General features: G+C 39.2%; 1 protein-coding gene across 4 annotated transcripts in view; it reads right to left on the bottom strand.

Moving 5' to 3' along the window:
• The window catches only part of DLC1 (DLC1 Rho GTPase activating protein), a 218006-nt gene that overhangs the window by 34615 nt on the left and 165236 nt on the right, over positions 1–18155 (bottom strand). Inside the window, exon 1 of one of the 4 annotated variants that reach the window (XM_061994358.1) lies at positions 2805–2911. The exons of the other annotated variants lie outside the window; for them this stretch is intronic. Within the exon in view, the coding sequence (XP_061850342.1) occupies positions 2805–2817 (13 nt within the window). The 5' untranslated portion in view covers positions 2818–2911. Of the gene's footprint in view, positions 1–2804; positions 2912–18155 lie in introns of those variants that run through there. 4 annotated transcript variants of the gene reach the window in all.

The raw sequence follows: 18155 nt of genomic DNA, 5'->3' as shown, positions 1-18155 counted from the left end.
TGAGAGGATACAGTGTTTTGTAATTCATGCGCCCTGATGAGACTGTAAGCAGAAAAATATGACATCCAGTGAAGATATATAAACTATATAGAGGCATAACCTCTTTCCTCAGTGGAGATCGAACCAGCAAGTTTTCTGTGAACTGCAGAAGATTTGATTGCTGTATTTCTATAATACGCACAAGAAGGAAGGGGAAACATCTGAAGTTATTTTTATTTCCCCAAGTCTTCTGGTTATACTGTATGAATGGTAGGGGTGGGTCTGGCATTGTCTGAAATGTGTCAGGGTCCTTTTGCATAGCCTCATTTCCTTCTTCCTGTTGCTAGGAAGGATAGTCAAGCATGAAAAGTGCTTGTTTACAGTACAGGACCATCCTGTTAAGCACATGAGTTCTCTTCCTCCATCTCCTTTTAAACAGCCAAGGGTGCAGTTGTGTTTATGCTGAAGCCAATAGCACAACTCCAGTCAGAGGGAAGCTGGAAGAGAAGTCTGACTCTCACATGAAGCCCAAACATAACATACTGTGGTATTCTGACTAGAAAAAACTTTATAATGCAAATTGCATCTCTAAATATTTGCAGAACTCATAAATTCACATGTCTCAAATGAACCATTGCCTAGAATGTGTAAGGAATTAGAACAACCAGAAAAGTAAAACCAAGTCACCTCTCATCTCCTTCTTCTAGGAATCCTAATATAAACATTTGAGATTAGTGCCTAGGGACAACCGCAGTACCTTTTCCTGCTCCCACCAGAGGCAAAGTATATAGGATACTTGTGAGTTTCTGTGATTATCATCTGCCTTTTTCTCTGGCCCAGTAAGGACAGCTGTAGAAATGGCTGGGAAGACCCTGACTCAAGAACTAAAATTCATAGACTGAATCTATACAACTGAATTTAAACTGCAAACAAAACTCATGACAAGATATATTCTTGCTTTTAACTACCACTTAGAAAGGAAATTTAACAGTAGCTCCTCAATATTTAAAACAATGTATCTGCACTTCCTTTTGATTAAAAAAAAAATCAACTTACAAGCCAAGTTATTTTGAAAGAAGATAAAGAGATCAGAAGTCCTAGAGGTTACAAAAGGTAGCTCCAAATGCTTTGATTTCTATGAACCTGTAGATGAAAGGAATCTTCTCAAAACAGTATCTACATCTTCTTTTTCATATACTATATTCCATTATCAAAGAATCTCAGCCCTAATCAGGATCTCACAGGCAAACTACAGTACCAACGCAAATCCATTTGCTAGGGAGACATTGATCCCACTTCCTGGCCACCTCAGCCTTTCTCTTTTTAGATGCTTCTACTGGGGATGCAGATCAGGATGCCTACAGGACATCAGTAAATATACCTGGAAGACAAGATAGGAGCTATGGAATCAACAAATTGCCTAATATCAGCTGCGTGTGCTGCTGGCCAGCAGTAGCCTGGTTGCCAGATGGATGCTGAATCAGTCTGGCATTGAACTGTGGACAGATTCACTATGAAACCTTCTTGTCTATTACCTTCCTTAAGGTTACTAACAAACAGTCTTAAAATATAACCTGACTAGGAACATTTTTACTGATGTGGCTGCTGGGAATGTCTTGATCAGGGCAGGGCAATTCAAACAGATCACACCAAACTCTTGTGAAAAAAGAGAAAAGCATCTGTAACTGATGGCTAAGATAAAACTACATTCTCCAGTCTTTCAACTCACATGTGTTAAGTACTATGACACATCAAGCAGAATCTTCTGACCTAGTTAAATATATCGTTTAAATGTAGTTGTTTCTTCAATACTTTAATTTTCCCGAAGTGAACATGGGAATTTAAAAAACAGAAAAAAAAGAATACAATTAGCTGTACCAATAGTAAGTGCCCTTGACTGGCAATATGGCTCATTAGGCTAATGGCAAAGCATCGCTCAACAGCTTCACAGTTACGGTGGAAGTAAGTCATCGGTGGTGGTTTGCGAAAAACGGGGAGCGGGGTACGAAGGTAAAACTGGAAACAGCATCGGTTTTCAGTTTGCCTGGAGAAGGAGGCGGGGGGGCGATCCCGGCTGGCGGGAGGGGCTGCTCCTCCGCTAGATCAAAGCATCCGGGAGTGACACTGGGGCTGGCCACCGCCGCACGGGAAGGGGGGGCACCGGGCTCCTGGAGGCCATCGGGCTAATTACGGAGAACTTCAAAAGAAACTCGATGGCTCCCGTCTCGCAGGGACTCCCGAAAAAAAACCCAAACCAACAAAATAACAAACAAAAACAAAACACCCCCACTCCAACCGAACACACAACCGTCCCCACCTCCAAAAGTCCACCAGCATCAACAAGGGGGACAAAAAAAGGAGGAAAATCACGAAAAAAAAAAAGAGACAGAAGCGACAGACCACGGTGCCCTGCAGAGAGAGGCCGCGTGCCGCTCCGCGGCACCTCCGCGCCTCGGGTTCCGCGGCTGTGAACCCTTTCAGCCCGCGCCTCCCGAGCACGGCCGCAACGGGCCGCAGGTTCGCAGCGCCAAAAGTCATGCCGAGCTACCACAGCGCTCCCGTCCCACCTGGGGCCTCTCCCGCCTCGACGGGCGCTTTTCCGTCTCGCAAGCATGGACGGGCCCGGCAGGGCAAGGACCCGCGGCTGAGGATGCTCCGCACCCCACCGCACCGCGCACTGCACCGCACGCCCGGCCGGGACAGCCGCCGCCCCCACGGGAAGCCCGCCCGATGTTCTGGACGCTGCGGGATAACAAAAGAGGGACTCCCGACCCCCAAACCCCACCGCGCTGCCCTCCAAGCACCTCCCGGGACCGGGTGCTTACGTGTGAGGATCATGGTCTCCCGCCTGCCGCGGTGCCTCCGCGGGACCGCCTCCCTGCTTGCCAAGCGCTGTCTCGCAACTGACACTCGGCGCGGCGCGGAGGAGCGGAGCGGAGCGCAGCGGCCGTCCGCCCCCTCCAGGCGCCCCCGCCCCCGCCTCCAGGGCCCGCCCCGCCGCCGCCTGGCCCGGCCCGGCCCGCTCCGCGACCCTCGTCCCGCTCCGCAACGCAGGGCAATTGAGCGCACAAGAGCTCACCTGGCCGTGACCCATAAATAGAGGCAGAAAGCGCCACACAACCACCCGCTTGTACCCACACCCCTCTCCCTCCGTCAGACCCACACCCCTCTTCCTCCTTCTCGCGTTGCACGCCTAGGGGTTCAAGGGGAACTTCACAAACCAAAGGTAATGCCGTCAGAGGCAGTCTAATAGCTTCTGCCGTCTTTGCTCCACTGTGATTTTAAAAGGCTATCGGCTATTGCAGTGGCCTTTTAGATGATAGTAGTATTTACATAAAAAAGTAGTCAGCAAAGCTCTAAATGCTTTTTTTCCAGGGAACATACAGAAGAGTGCTACTAATAGAGAAGGCAGCTTGGCTCTTTGGCAAGGGCTGGGAAGGCCTGAGCAGCCCTAGGCACAGGGAATGCTGAGCTTTCAGCCTGAATCAAGCCGTGCAGGGTGGCCGGTGGATGCTGGTGCAGTGCCGTGGAACATTGAAAATACCTGCAGACCACCAAAGTCTCAGTGCGGACCTAGAGGGAGACCAATGAGTGGTTTCCCTATGGGAACTACAACACAACCAAAGGCATGGCTTGCAGGTAGTGAAGCAAAGCCTGAGTTCATAGCTTAGTGTCTGGGAGCCACTACACCATTTACTCCCTGTATATTTTGCAAAGATTGTTTGAATGCTTATTTCTTGGTTGATGCTCACATTCAAGGCTTAAAAATGTCACAAAACAGCTACTTTTGAGTAGCTGCCAAACTATCAGCATGGAAAAGAGTACTGTGAACTTTTGAAAATATCTGTGTCCCATCAAAGTCTATGATTGGTTCATTTTCTTCCAAGCCAACATCGTATTTTGTACTCACTGGTGTTATTTTAAGATTTAGTTGTCGTTTTTGCACTATGATCTGTCAGATATCGAGTATATATAATGTGGTGCCTGAGCAGGCAATTTGCTGAAGAATAAACATCTCTCCCTTCTATAGGTTGCAAATTGTGGCCAGTTGGCTATTATAGTGTTGTTTCTGGAAACCCCTACACAGATCCAGATCATTAATTTACTTTAATAGCCCAGAAGAGGATGGAACTGCACTATATCTTCAAGCCTGACTTTATACATTACCTGCTTAATCAATTACCTCTTCATATCTCAACTCTCTCCAGCTCTTTTTGGCATATCAACATTTACCTGCGTTTTTGAATACTTCTTGTAAGGCACCAGGATATGTTTTCACAAGGTAGGCCAGACCTATGTAATGTGAATTCTTAACACAGGGAAGACAGACGTATGCTACACCCCAGCTGTTGAACAGACAAGGTAATCCTAGTCTAATTGGCTTTCTGCCTGTATTGTCTATAATTGTATGCAATTGTTAGACTGGGAAGTGAGCAGATAGTTATGACAAGAGATGGAAAACCCTGGTTGCACATTGTATGTGATTTTAAGTCTGAAATCTAGAAAAGAGATAAATTGTTTCTCCAATAAGCATCATCAAAAGGAAGGGAAAAATAAATCCAGAACATGTAGGAAAGCATGCTGGTACTAAGATGTTTTCATCACAATGATAATGCTGGAGCCAGAAGACCACCATGTGTCAAGTTAATACCCTCGTTATTCCTGTAAACACAGGCTGCCTAGGCTGCTTCCTGGACCAAGCCTGCATCTGTGTATAGGAAGCTTTTGTATAGGACTCACAGGAAGCTTTTGAAGCAGGAGAGAATGGACTTTTACTCTGTAGAAAAAAAAAAAGGGAATTGTTTGGAGGACTCAGCAATGTGAAAGGGAACTGAAAAAAAGATAAGCATGAGAGGAGGCGACATGCGACAGTGAGAGGGTTGTGTGATAGTTAAAAACCAAGAATTTGAAATGAGAGGGTTTTGTTGGAGGATTCCTCCGAAGGAGGTGAGTGATGAGATCAGTGACTTCTCGACAAATATGACCCAGACACAGAGGATGGGAAGCTCTTGGTGGTGAAATCAAGGATTATCATTCTCACCTCTACCACTTTGTAAAACAGCAAATGAATGATGATGCTGATGATAAAACACTAGAGTTTGTGCTTCAGTTCAGCTCTTCTGATTGCAAAGCTAATCAGCTCCCATCAGTAAAGGAAGAATCTGGACCCTCATTCAGACTTTGTGGATTCCCGTAGCAGTGACAGAACCAGTGACTTTGGTGATGGACCAGCTGTCTGCTGGGATCATTGCTAAATAGGTGCTGGAGGATTATCACTGACTTGGATTAGATTCTTGCTGGTAATCTGAAAGAGAAAGGCTTTGATTCCAGTTTGTTATCAAGCCTTGAAGACAGGCAGTCTCTCTGGCTTGCATTTTAACTTGGAATTCTATAGGTCTGCTTAAGCAGGCGTATTTTCAGAGCTGAAAAGCAAGGCACCAGTCTTTCATTGGCTGTAAAACGTGCTCAGAGGAGCATTCCACCTGAGGCATGGGTGTTTAGCAGACTACAACTGCCCTAATCACTCATCTGGCTTTAAGGAGCATTGTGAAATCAGTAGAACTTTGGCCTTTAATATTTTTATTTCTTTATCTCTCTGGCTATTCAAAGAGCAGGCATCTGCCTGACAGAGACGTGGTATTTTGGAGGTAGCCTGCCTAAGAGGATTTTTTCTGTGGAGTACTGTTATCCACAATGCAATCAATGAGCTGTAGCTGGACGGTAAAGTAATTGTAAAGGATTGCCCGAAAGGCACAATTATTCACTTTAAAAGGTGAATTCTCCTTCTGTTGTAACTGCATAAGGCAGTGATTCGCAGGATGGCATCTAATAATAAGGACTTGATTGTCCTCTGTTTTCCCTCCCAGGCCCAAATGCCTTAATGGTTAACTGTACTCTTGTCATCCTTTTCTTCTAAATAGCGCAGTACACAGAGAAGTCCCAATTCGTAATTAGTCAACTGACCTGCTGGTACAAACACAGGATTGTCAGACACATGATTGCAATTCTAAACGCTAGTATTAATATCCTCTTAGCAACAGCATGATAGATTATAGAGCAATTTCAGCCCAAGTTTCCAGGCCTCTGGCTCTAGGCTTGGATTCCTTGTTGACTGGGGTATTTTTGTGTAGTATTTTCACAGTCCAAAGGACCTTCATCTTCCAACCATTGTCAGTGAAATAATTAAGTTTGCATTTTTTAGCATTTGACTTTATTTAATTATTTAAAGGAGTCTGTAATTGTTCACCCTCTTGGCAAAGAATGTTTACACTATCACTTCTCAGAGATAAGGGGTATTAAAAGAGCCTTGCTTTCAGAGAAGGAAAGCCATTGTTTCACCTACTAGAGAATCACAAAATGAAAGAAAGCATCTTTCCAAAGTACTTTTTAACAAAGTACATAATAAAGTCATTATATTGTATAAACATAGGTGCTGCTCTACTGCTTGTAATTGATTGGCTCTCTGCTCTAGGAATCTTCCCTTAACAGTAATTAATTAACAGTATTGGAAGTACTACCAGCTCACCACATATAGGAGACTCTTGTATTTAATCCCAGGTAACATTTAAGGCTTTTTTTTTTTTAACAGTAAACAATAAAGAAAATTAACCTTGCTTTATTCTTTCTGACATATATAACTGTCTGTTTTAAAAGAAGGGATCTGTGAGCTCTTATGTTTTTGTCTTCTGTTGAATGGCCTCAAACACCATGAGTTCAACAGTTTGGGCTGAAAAAGAAATTACCAACTTCACACTGTACTTAAGAAAGGCTCTATAATATGCACACACAAAAAGGTGAGAAATAAAAATTGATTATGTAGTTTGACAAAAGTACAATTTAGTAAAATGTAAATACAGGTAAATTTAAATAGGAGGAAGAGAGAAATTGTCATTCAATTTTCAACACAAAGAGTAAGCTCCTTAGCTTACATGGAATACCATTAGTTTATAGAAACTGGTGGAGATGTAGGGTGTCTTTTCAACATTGTGTTTAAGATACTGTCACTGGTGATAATTTATTTTTTGAAGGCTGCAGAATTTTCTACTCTTAATGAGTCTGCTTTCCGTTCAATTATATGTGTATTATTACATTGAGAAAAATGATTCACCTTTGGAAAAATAACCAACTGAATTTAACTTTCGAGATAGCAGGGAAGACAGATTTGGGTAAACTAAACAGTTCAGAAGAAGTGCTAGAGCGGGGTAGTTAGAATGTCTAACCAGTGATGAGGACTCAGAGATGATCCAGAATAAACGTATAGCTTCTGGAACACAGTAAGTTTTTGTTACTTATACTTAAAAAATTCAGAGTGATTGTTCTGTTACTGATAAAGACAGCACCTATAATTGATCATTGCTTCACAACAAGGAATCCGAACCCAGAATTGTCAGGACTAAAACCTCTGCAAGTATGTGGTGAAAGTGGTTGTGTCGGTGAGGCATTAGGAGTCATCCTTGCCCTTTCTCCTGTCTTTGTGGGTCGTTAGTATGACAGTGACCGTGCACAGATTTTCACCTTTGCTTCTTTTCCTCTGCATTTACAGGTTATGGTGTGCAAAGAAGTGGGAGAGGAAGACAGCACAACACATGCTTTTACTCAAAATGTAGGTTACAGAATGATCAAAAGACGAGCAACTTGATGATGGTGTATAATGGAGACAGGATATGTATCTCAGCTTTGTGTTGCTTGGCAAAGGAGAGGTTTTTTTTCAGACCAATGCTTGTGTTTTCATTCTGTGTTCTTGTGACAGCAGCTATATAATTTCTAAGTCAGCCATCTCTTCCCTCTTAATTTTTAAGCAAATAGATTTTACCTTCCACCTTTAAAACCACCAGTTTCCAATACATTCCCATGGTAAGATGTGAGTTTTTTTTTTAAACCTCATTCAGTGTTCATGCATGACCTCCAGTCTGATGAAGCAAAAGGTCAGCTTTCAAAGAGACACAACAGTAACCTTCATTAAAATGAGATGTAATATGCAAGTTCCCCACTAAAGTAAGTGAAAACTGAAAGACTGGTGCCTTAAACATGTCAAAAGAGTGGTTAAAAATTGGTTTATGAAGCAGCTGTGTTGTTATAATACACATGAGATGCTAGACTTTTCAGCATGATACCCTGGGACAGACCATGTCAGCCATGCAGTGCCCAGCTGGGGTTAAAAGGAGTAGGAGGGAAGGAAAGTTTTCTTCTTTTTTTTTCTTTTTAATTATAGTAAAAAATTATGAACAATAAAAATTTCCTTTCAAGAACAAAGTTTTTCTGACTTCCATGTTCCATCTTCTGTGATCCAAGACTTTTTAGTTAAATTAACTCTATATTCATTAAACTTATTTCCTCTGGAGGAAATAGGCAAACACATCCACCTGGTCCAGTTGACCCATTATGTGAAAGACTGCTGCTGTTTTAGCCTTGGGGAATCTCCAGGACGCAGGAAATAATTTTAAACCAATGACTTAATAAAGCACAATAACTATGGCAAGTGGAACACATACACTGTGATGGCTAATTTCATCTCAGCATTTATCAGAGGAGGTACTAGCTTGATGCTACAGCATGGAGGCTAGCTGTTGTTAATGTAATGTGAAGCTACAGAGACAGGGAAAAAGGAAAACAGTTTAATAAGCCCAGTGAACAAAGTCAGGACTGGTGTTAAGTCAAAATAGATTAAAAATCCTTCTTGGTCCTGTTTTTATACAGCCCACTAGACTGAGACTCAAAATACTTATCTGCTGTCTTGCTCTGTTTTAACTTATTTGGCAGCCCTGATCTATCCATTCCCTTTCTCATACTTCATTTTTCCCTAGATGAAATAAGGAGAATAATGTGTGCCTCTTTTGCAAAGCCCCAGAGATGTGCTGTGGAAAGTGCTGTATGAGACTATTATACTGATTACTGTGCCTAATAAAAATCCTCTTGCAGATGGCTAGTTTGACTGCTTATTTCACTGTCCATGCCTATGGTCTTGCTTATTGTAACTGAAAAACAGCTTACAGCAGCAATTACCTTGTTTTATTGGGAGATGCGTACATGCAGACAGTTACTTAAGGGCACCTTAAATAACTTGCTGGAGTGTCAACACCCATAATGATGTCTGAAGAAAGATGAGAGAAGTGGAGGGGGAAGCTAGCTGTCTTGCCAGCAAGAACAAACTGAGTTGGAGAAGATTTATTAGGTGTATATTACCCAGATAAATGTGATCCTGACTTGAATGAGAGCCAGCAATAGCAGGGGGAGAGGGTCAGGCAGAAAGAAGTGGCTGTTTGGACTTCATCAACAGATTTGGGACCTGACGGGGATTAGGAAGAGTAGCAGAATTGTTGGGGTGTTCATTCGTCACTCTAAAATTTAGGGTTATGAATTCTAAATGAATGGCCAGTTTACCTGAAAAATGCTTCCTCCTCCTCCATGCTACATTTCTCTTTTTATGCTAGCTTGTTACAGAGAGTGAGAGTACTGTATGATATTATTTGTGAACATTATACAGTACATAGAAGTGACTGACAGGTTAATGGGAACTTGTATGTTTTAAAAACAAAGATGCATATTCTGTTACATGACCACAAGAAAAGGAAACATGGAAAGCTGTTAGCTTGCTTTCATGTTTCAACAGTGTCACATTATAAAGGACTACCTTTTTTAGTCTGCTTGTTTCTGAGGTTTTACTTTTGCCTTCATATCATTTTACAAAGAGACATGGCAAATGAGTGTGCTCTTGAGAAAGCAAATCTCTTACATCTAAGCTTAGTCCAGAACAGTTTTTAAATATCTAAATTCTGAATTAAAAAAAAAAAAGAGATTCTTTTGCTATTCCTTATTATTGGGAATATAAGAAAGAGCATTATTTTTACTAAAGAAGAAAAAAATCATGGCCCTCTCATACCCTGAAATGCCTTTGGACTTCAAAATGCAAAGACAGGTAGCAGTGATTGGAGAATGTTTTTACCTAAATTTCTTTGTCTGGTACAGCTGACAAACTGAGATTACCCGGTTCTTATATTAAACTTCAAAGCAGTTCTGTCACTAAACAGAACAAACCTTACCCTTGCTTTCTATTATTTAAAATAAAAATTGCAATTAAGCAGATTCTCTGCTGTTGTAGATGGCATTTTTTGAAGCATGCGATTGCATAGCAATTTGTAAGAACTAAGAGGCTAACTGTGTAGCTCTGTTAAGCACAAACAATTTATTATAGCGTAATTCAGATTGAGCTTCCAGATAACAGGTTTACTCATTTTGTAGAAAACAATTCAAATTTTTATTCAACAACCTCAGTATGGCAACAAATGCATGCTGAAGAACCTCTTTCCTCCTCCAACACCACCCAGTGTCCAGCTGATCTGACAAATTGCATACATGAAATAGATACAGCTCTGATGTTTTAAAAACTTTCTGGCCATTGGATTCTTTGAGTCTTTTGTTTCTGACAGTTTTACTGAGAAGTCATAAACATGTATGATGAGTGGTGCAAAACAATAAGCCTTAAATAGATAAACAGATATGAAAACTAATTGTTTCTTCATGGAACCCAGTTAAATGTACGAACATTATTTATAGTATGTGGTACCAACGAGGGTATGGGTCATTTCTCATCTTGTTCATCTAAAATGAGAAGGATCTGTTTTGAGAAAAGTAACACAGGAGAAAAAAAAGTCTTATTCAGCTAACCTACTCTTTGTTTGATCACAGCTTCAGAGAGTTCAAGGCAGCTAGGGACATACCTGTACTAGGATCAATGGGGCAAGTGATTAACATGCTCAAAACAGAACTTTCTCTCCTTTGAAACAAGAGCCTTTATATTACTCAGTAGAATTACATTTCTCTTAAACAGCATTAGAGTACAGAAATAGTCTCAATTTTCTTTGCTGAGGAATCTTTACTTTTTCCACATACAGAAGGTCTATTAAACATCAAGATTAACAGTGCTTCTGGCATCTGATTTGTAGTCAGGAAGTATAAACAATGACTTGAAAGGTGTATATGCAGAGCTTTCCATCTGATTTACCAGTAGCTCTTTAGAACCTGTCATGCATGTCATATTGACCTTACAAACTTAATTACCTAAGCTCTAAGAAAGCATATGCTTGCATCTCAGCTCCTTAGTGTAAATCAGTGATAGCACGAAGAAAAATCTCTAACAAGAAAAATCCTGAAAATTTTATTCTAACAGGTCATAATACAGAATTTCTCAGCTGATGAAGTGAATTTAGTTGTTTAGAAAATACTAGGAAATAAAAGCCACATCCCACTTGGCCTTGGGTGCAAGAATCCCAACGTGTCAAAAATTTGTGAGCCAGATTCCCCAAAATCACAGACTGTCTTGAAAGCAAGAAGCTTTAACACACGTTAGAAACTTTCTGTTTTAATAGCAAATAGAAGAATTTTATGTGGTTATCAATATGTAAAAACTGAATCATACCCCAAAACTGGTGGTTAACTCTACAATAGACAGGTTATCTGAAGAGTTTGGTAGCTTATCTCCTTTGTTATTTCTGTTGCATTTCAGAAAGTCAGCTAACTCTATCAGGAGATTTGAGCCATATGGAAAACTTCTTAGTGTACAGAATAAGACGAGGGACAATTCAGCTTTTTCTTTCCTTCTGAGATAGCGAACTGTTGCCCACCAAGGCAAGCTTTTAGCTAACCTAGGGTTCTTGGGTGTTCCATCTGTTTCTAAGAGGAAAAATGGCTTCCTGCATTACCTTCTGATAACACATTTTTCCCCCTAAGACATGTAAAGAGCTCTGCACCTGGAGTAAGTGTTGTTCATGTTCGTGTCTGTAGCACTTATGCTGGGTGTTGCTTTCACCTGCTTCCTGTTTTCTCACCTCTTTTCTTCCATTTACTTTCCTTCTATTTCTCTCTTCCCCTTCTTTTCCCTCTTCATAGATGGCTGCTACCAATAGCAATTGTGAGGGGTAGAAGTGCCCTCCTTAGTTATTTTCCTCATATCTTCTTTTGGCCAACACAAATGAAGAGGAAGCAGAATATAAGATCTAGAACAGTGTTCTCCAATGAGGAGAAATGGAAAAGCATACAAACCAAAAGAAAAAATATATCTAGTTTCTAGTAAGAGCTGTGAATGTAGAATTCAAAAAGAAAACAGAGGAAGGCTGAGAGATGAGATCACTGCTAGAGTGAGTGAACCGTATCTGCAATTGTACAGCAAATCTAGCAATTAATTTAATGCTTCCATGGAGCCAGGTGAAACACAGTGCTCAGGACCCTTGGAAATGAACAAATGTAGTAAGTTGAACAGGAAAGACAATGGTTTTCAAGTATCCTGCTAAATTTATGCTAGAATTGCTCTAGATAGCAATTAGTTTTGTTAGACTGGAAATCATCAGAGCACACAGAATATAATGTAAGAAAACTTGAAAGCTACCTACCTTTTCATAGATACTGTAAAAAGTAGTGCAGAACATAATGGAAAGCTCAGACAATTTTGATTGCTTGTTCTGATTGTCTTGGAAATAATATTTGTCATCTTTCATGATCTCCTTTCTTGATTAGAAAAGGCTTAGCTTATTTCAGGGCAAAAACGAATCTAAACCTTGTTCTGACAAATTCATGTATACATTTTTTTTTAGTTTGAAGGGTATATTGAAATTTTAGTGCATAAATGCTTGTAGGATCAAGGCTTAGGTTTTACATGGTGAGTTTTCAGGCTTTTTCACCTACCATTTTTGTGATCTCAACCACACTTCATTTGAGTCTCTTTTACTCAATCCATTAGGAATAGATTTTCAAGAATGAAAAGATGATGCTTTATCCTCTGGCCACATGTATCTACTATTTCTGATCTGGCTGATAATACAAGAAATCAAAGTACAGATTCTCAGAACAGCAAGCCTTTTCATAATGGTCTCTGAATGAAAAGTCCATGTGTCAGCTGACAAAATGAATTTCTAATAATACTTGGCATTGAATGAGTGGCTTGTCTTAAAGGAGTGCACTAAGCAATGCTTATCTGATCTTTTTAACACTGAAATAGATTTCACCTATTTGAATGATCTTTGTTTTCATAGAATCATTGTTTTAGCTGTCTTTATATTGAGAAGCTTATATGGAATATGATATCTTCAAAATCAACACAGGGATATATTTTTTTAATAAGGAAATAAAACCACGTTTCTTGTTGGTCAGACTTTCTATGCCTGTTTGAAATTCTGAAGAGCTTTATGCTACTTTTTAAAGCCAGGTAAGTATTATGCAACTTTCTTTTGAAAATGTTACCTGTGAGTGTGATCTCCTTTCCATTCTATAATTGACTACTTGGCATCACTGTCAGAACAAGCTACTATGCAGACTCTATGCAGTGCCACAAACTTGTGAATGTGACTCTGTAGTTTTCAGTGTTAGGAAATAAAGGTTGAGTCGAATTTCTGTTTTTAGTAGTTTGACATAGACTGTGTACGCATATACTGTAAACAAATACACTCTCTAAGAGTGATTTAGAAAGAAATACCGCTACTTTGCTTTAGATATGAAATAGTAATCTGAAAAAAAAGGAACATATGCATTAAAATTAGTTATTCTTGGTTCATATAGCAGCAGTTTTAAAATACAAGCTTTCCTTCACCAGCTAAAGATGAATCAAAGCACTCCGATTCCTGTGAAATTGTGTATCTCTGCGATCATAGTTTGTTCTGGATCAATTCCAGTGAATTTTGACAATGGGAGCTAGAAAGGAAAACTCAAGAGGGTATTTTTAATCACTTTTACCTCTATTAATAATGTGATGCTATTTCCATTGTTCCTGTTATAAAAATAAGTCACTTACATGTTCCTCGGAATTGATTATTGTGTTTTAGTCAACAGATTAGCCATCAAGACGTTGCAGCCTATCAGGAAAGGGAGTGGAAAGGGGCAGACAGACAAACCTCAAAGGAAAGGACAAGACACTGTGTCTTTTGTCCTTTGTTCCAAGATGGAAATAAACTGTCTCCACTTTTGATAAGCTCTTCTTTTGATCTTTGTTCACAGTAATTAGGGTTAGACACCAAGTTATTTTACAAACCCTTTTAGGTTTAGCCCCCTCTAAGTTAATATGAATATGAGGTGTTTGTCCTCTGTAGCCATCCACATTAATTACGTTTTTATGATTTACTTTTATTTATGGATATTTTGCCTAATATGCGAACGAACTAGATATTAATAGATTTGGGGAAGTTGAAAAGTGTTTTTTTTTTCTTTAGATTATTTATTCTTCAGTAAAACTGTGACAGCTTCTTATTTTACAAATATCTGCAAACATAAAAATGCACATAAAATTAATATATAGAGATCTGTTTTCTGTCTGTATTATGTAAATATTTATATATTATATAAAGATTTGTATCTCTGTCTTTTTTGGGGGGAGTCAGTTTAGGAATACCTATCACACTGTGCTCCCATATACTTTAGATAGTTTGGAAAATCTGCCCCTTACGTAAGACTGTAGATTAGTGCCCTTGCTCATGAGTATAGGCAAATATGATGTCAAATACCTTTGATTGCAGAGAGAAGCAGAGTTGTTACTGTAATTGATGCTGAAAGACAAATTGGTTGCAGCCACTAAAGGAAATCTTGGGAAATAAGACTTTGGAATTCAGCTGGACTATGTTAGAAGCATAACTGGAGCATTACCCGCTCCTGGTAAAAGTGTAAGAAAGAATTCAGGTGTTAGGTTAAGAACAAGTGTGTTTTTCTTTGTGAAGTCAGAATTTGTCTCAGGCAAAAAAAAACCCCAAAACAACCCAAACCCAGCTCTACAAGAAGGTAAATAAAATTAATTGAAATCATCTAAGAAGTTAAAACCAATGTAAATGTAGGCAGTTTTAAAATATATGACCAGGAGCCTGGATACCTCAGAGTAAAACAAATGTAATATTCAAAGAATGCAGGCAACAAATGTGTTCATGTAAAAACATTTGTAGTATACAGTAAGTTGTAATTTCAGAAAATGGTCCAGAATTAAGGAGTATGTATGTATATTTTTACATCACTGCTAATTCTTAGATTTTAAGGATCAGTTCAACAACTTAAAATAAAAATCTTTCTCAGGATTCCTGATTTAAGTTGTATCTCTGGCACTTTATAATGCACCTTGAATTTAAGATTTCAAGTGACAAATAACTTCAAAGTTTAGAACATGACAGGTTACTTTGGAGTTTAAAATATGTGCCTTATTTCAAATTTTTATTCTCTTAGAATCAATACCTAGTCTTTCACCTAGGTTCTTTTTTTAGTGTCCTGAATATCACAATCAAGCTGTGGGATTGGAATCAGAAGTACATGATGCAAAGCTATAACATGTCTCCTGCTGTTAAGGACAAAAAAAAAATAAATCAATGTACGCTTTACTGAGACACATCATTGTAATAGTATACAGGTTCATCTCTGCAGATCTAAAAAAATGAAATAATCTTTAGTAGCTTCCTGAGACTTGCAGAGGTACAGTAGTTCACTGGAAAATGTAGAATGCTCCTTAAGCGATCTGAATTGCTGAATCTTTGTATCTCTAGTGGAATATAGCTTACTGTTATCAGCTGAGTAAGTGATACAGTCTAAACAAAGGGTAATAATATTCAACTGGAATTCCAGGAAAGGAAGCTTAATGTGAACTTCCTGATTTAATCTTACAAAAATAGAAAGGTTGATAGGATAAATGAATCACTCAGACGAGCAGATTTTACTTCACTTAATTAAAACAAACCATAAAAATGTCAAGTAGCCTTTTGTAACATTTAACTTCAAAACTCACATACAAAACTACTTAGAGGATCATTTTCATGTATGAGACTGAGAAGAATCTCTTCAGAGAAACAACTCAATTTTCTGAAAGAATCTTCTAGTTTTCCAGCCTGGAAATCATGATGACAGCTACATGGACGTTTGTCATACAATTTTCTGTATCTTCTTTTGGTGGGCCAGGAAAAGTCTTCTCAGAAGTGAATTTGGAAATTCTTCTTCTAGAAGATATCATCAAGTCAGAGATGTGTGGAAATGAAAGAAAAACAAAACGAATGAACTGTTTTGAGCCCTAAGAAAAGGTTTTGTTAGGTTCAATATGAGCACACTTTGACTTCCTGACAGTGGTAGTGACTCAAGTGTGGAATAAACTCACAAAGAAAGAGAAGGAACACTTTTTGGACAAGATACCTTGTAAGTCTCTTGGAAATGAACAAGAGAGATGGTCCTGCACTGCTGGGAGAATGGAAGTGACAGTGTTGTAAAGCTGCCTCCATCTCTAACTTCTGCGAATTTGTCACCTGTCAACACTTTTAAACACAGCCAATACGAAAAATGTCTAAAACACAAATCAGTCAAGTGACAAGTTGTGATTACAACTTTCTTCTTTCCCCCTACCAAACCAGCAGAAAAACATGTAAAAAATATGTGCGTACTACCATAACCCTCATGGCAACAACAGGCAGAATATCCATGGGACTGCCACAGTCTGTCCGTGTTAGAGGTCCTGCGTATGCTCCACCCATCATCAATCCTTGCCTTGGGTGGAACGTGTTTATTTCACACTCTGATGTGAACATCTCATCATCTTAGAAATAGCTTTTTTTTTTTTTTTTTTTTGCAGCAGGCCAATAATTTTTGATTTCTAAACTCTTCCAGGGTGGAGCTCTGTTTAATGGCAAGCTGGTGGATGGGAGTCTTTAGGCAGACCCTTGGCACAGTTGTCATTTTTCTCCTGGTTAGGGTTTGAGTCCAGGTTTTTAGTTTGTTTGTTACCAGTTTTTATTGCCTTCCAATTTGTCACTTTATTTTATTTTGTTTGTGGGTCTGTAGGGATTTTTTTTTATCCTCTTCCTTACTAGCATATGAAGTTGCTCAGAATCTGAGATCAGAGAGAGATTTCATGTGGTAAGGTTGTTGTGTACTTTCATGACTGAGACAAGTGCTGCCAGAAGAAAGCAAGAAGAAGCAGACCTGGTGAAAATATCACATCTGTGCATGTAAAGGATCTTCTGAAACATGCTAAGCCTGGATATGGATGACTATATCTGTATCTATGACTATATATAGACCATATATGCAGATAGCATCTGCAGTTGGAAGAGGAGTAGCTCCAAGTTAATACTGAATTCTGTTTTATTAGCTAACATTGTACTCTATTTTATTAATTCATGATCTCTTGGCCAATTCTAGGGCAGGACTAACCAAGTTTCTTATAACCACTTTGATTTTTTTTTGATGCCAAGGAGTGAAGAATAATACAAGGAATCACATCTACAGATAAAAATACATGGGAAAAGAAAGAAGGAAGAGGTGAAAGAGTGGCACAAAGGAATCCTAAACCACATGGACCTTCTTCCCTTGCCTGGAGACTGATTCTGTATTGGAAGTTAGAGATTATTTCCCACTAGCAGTTTAAAAGGGGATAATCCTGAGTAATGCTGGAAGCTAGGATAGAGTTTTGTGAAAGTGGGAAATAGATATCGAAAAAGCAAACAATGATCAGCAAACAATGCAACCTCCTCAATCCCTGTTGTGCCTGGATGTTTCAGACAGCTGTGAGTGATGAGGCACCAATCTGTAATGAGCTAAGGATGGGATGTGAACCTTAGAGTGAAAATGGAGTTGCCTACTTTTGACCCAAAATGTGCTTGATGGGTGGATATGCTTCAACTGTCAACTATCTTTTTTGTGTTGGCACTAGAATTAACAGTCTTGGATACCTCCCATTGGAGAGCTATCTGCGATTACAGATATGTTTCAGAAGATTCTTCCATTTCATAGAAAGAAATTGATGAAAATTAGAAGAAACATGCTCATCGTTTGCCAGACTTGCAAGATACAATTTTTTTCCTACATACTTAGTGGTTTGAGTAATTATTTTCTTAATGAGGAGACTTGTCAAAACACATTATAGTGACTGATTTCACATCTCCACTGTTTTTCCTAGCAGTTTCTGATTACTGATTATATGATACAGGAAAACATTCATTTTTAATTACTGCCAGTAACTTCCTAGTGATCATTAACAGCCAAACTGTTATAGCCTACCTAAGAAAACAAAACAACAAATAGCTTTTTCAATTTATAGTTGCAGTTTGAGTTTGGAAAATGGAGTCGTTCTGTTTTTTCTGTGATGAAAAAGGCCCTGTTTATTTGTGCTGTTACTGGACTATGGTATTGTATGAAGAAATGCCCTTGTTTGCATTACTGTGGTACTCTCCACT

This window comes from Colius striatus, chromosome 3 (assembly GCF_028858725.1).
Source record: "Colius striatus isolate bColStr4 chromosome 3, bColStr4.1.hap1, whole genome shotgun sequence".
Taxonomy (NCBI): Eukaryota; Metazoa; Chordata; class Aves; order Coliiformes; family Coliidae; genus Colius; species Colius striatus.
The sequence above is the reverse complement of the archived record's forward strand: the minus strand, read 5'-3'. Positions and strand labels throughout refer to the sequence as shown.